This window comes from Grampus griseus (genome assembly GCF_964374135.1).
Source record: "Grampus griseus genome assembly, chromosome: 3".
In the NCBI taxonomy this organism is placed as follows: Eukaryota; Metazoa; Chordata; class Mammalia; order Artiodactyla; family Delphinidae; genus Grampus; species Grampus griseus.
The window spans coordinates 162,164,361-162,165,766 of record NC_139019.1 but is presented as its reverse complement, the minus strand read 5'-3'; the positions used below and the strand labels follow the sequence as shown (position 1 = coordinate 162,165,766).

Genomic DNA, 1,406 nt, shown 5'->3' with positions numbered 1-1,406 from the left:
TAGAATGGTTTTGAGGGCACTGGGAGGGGGAAGGGTAAGCTGGGACGAAGTGAGAGAGTAGCATTAACACATATACACTACCAAATGTAAAATAGATAGCTAGTGGGAAGCAGCCGCATAGCACAGGGAGATCAGCTCCGTGCTTTGTGATGACTTATAGGGGTGGGATAAGGAGGATGGGAGGGAGGCTCAAGAGGGAGGGGATATGGGGACATATGTATGCATATGTCCCCATATCCCTGATTCACTTTGGTGTACAACAGAAACTAACACAGTATTGTGAAGCAATTATACTCCAATAAAGATGTATTAAAAAAAAATTCTTGTTTCCCAGCAGGCTCTGCGGTGTAAGAGCTAAAGATGTCGGAAAGTGACGTTAGAGGTAAACAGGTCATGTAGCCTTGGCAGCAGCTGAGGCTGGTGGGCAGGGCTCCGGCTGCCACCGACAGGAGAGGAGCTGCCTACCGCCGTCAGCCTGGGTTGCAGGCACAGCTGCTGCGGGGTGGACAGCCATGGCCAAGGACATCCTGGGTGAAGCAGGGCCGCACTTTGATGAGCTGAACAAGCTGCGGGTGTTGGACCCAGAGGTTACCCAGCAGATCATAGAGCTCAAGGAAGAGTGCAAGGACTTTGTGGACAAAATTGGCCAATTTCATAAAATAGTTGGTGGTTTAATTGAGCTTGTTGACCAACTTGCAAAAGCAGCAGAAAATGAGAGGATGAAGGCCATTGGTGCTCAGAACTTGCTCAAAACTACAGCAAAACAGAGAGAGAAAAAAAAAAAACACACACACACAGAGAGAAGCGCAACAGCAGCAACTCCAGGCACTAATAGCAGAAAAGAAAATGCAGCTTGGAAGGTATCAGGTTGAGTATGAAGCTTTGTGTAAAGTAGAACCAGAACAAAATGAATTTATTGACCAATTTTTTTTCAGAAATGAACTGAAAATTTCATTTTCTAGCAAAAGGGCAAAAAAAGAAAGGAAAAACTACAACCCCCAAACCAAAAAAACCTCTGTACAATTCCACTGACTTGACTAATGACCCAAGTGTGTCGTGTGAGATGGTGTGTGAGGAATGCAGCAACTCTGAAGGCAATAAAACAAATCTGGGGGAGCTTGTTTCAGATGTCAGTGCCTATCTGCAGGCAAACACCCAGTGGCCATTGTGGTCCAGGTTCTCACCTCTTGCATTCTCAGTCTGAGCTGAGCAGCCTGTAAACTTTTTTTTTTGTAAATTCACAAAGCCTTGGAAGGAAAAGCAATAAATTATTACTTTTTTAAAAAGAAGACATTTCTAATGGCACTGGTTGCGTGAATGAATCAGGATAATCTTATTTCTGTAAGATGTGTTCACCACTCTGTGCTGCGTATTACACACTCCCTATGGAAACGTGTAAAATATGT

The 1,406-nt window shown here is 44.5% G+C and overlaps 1 protein-coding gene across 1 annotated transcript; it reads left to right on the top strand.

Moving 5' to 3' along the window:
* Positions 1 to 504: 504 nt before the first annotated feature.
* Positions 505 to 886, top strand: LOC309821260 (intraflagellar transport protein 20 homolog). The gene has a single exon (XM_082652448.1). It carries the CDS (start codon positions 513 to 515, stop codon positions 870 to 872), a length of 360 nt encoding a protein of 119 aa, XP_082508574.1. The 5' UTR covers positions 505 to 512; the 3' UTR covers positions 873 to 886.
* The last annotated feature ends 520 nt before the right edge of the window (positions 887 to 1,406 follow it).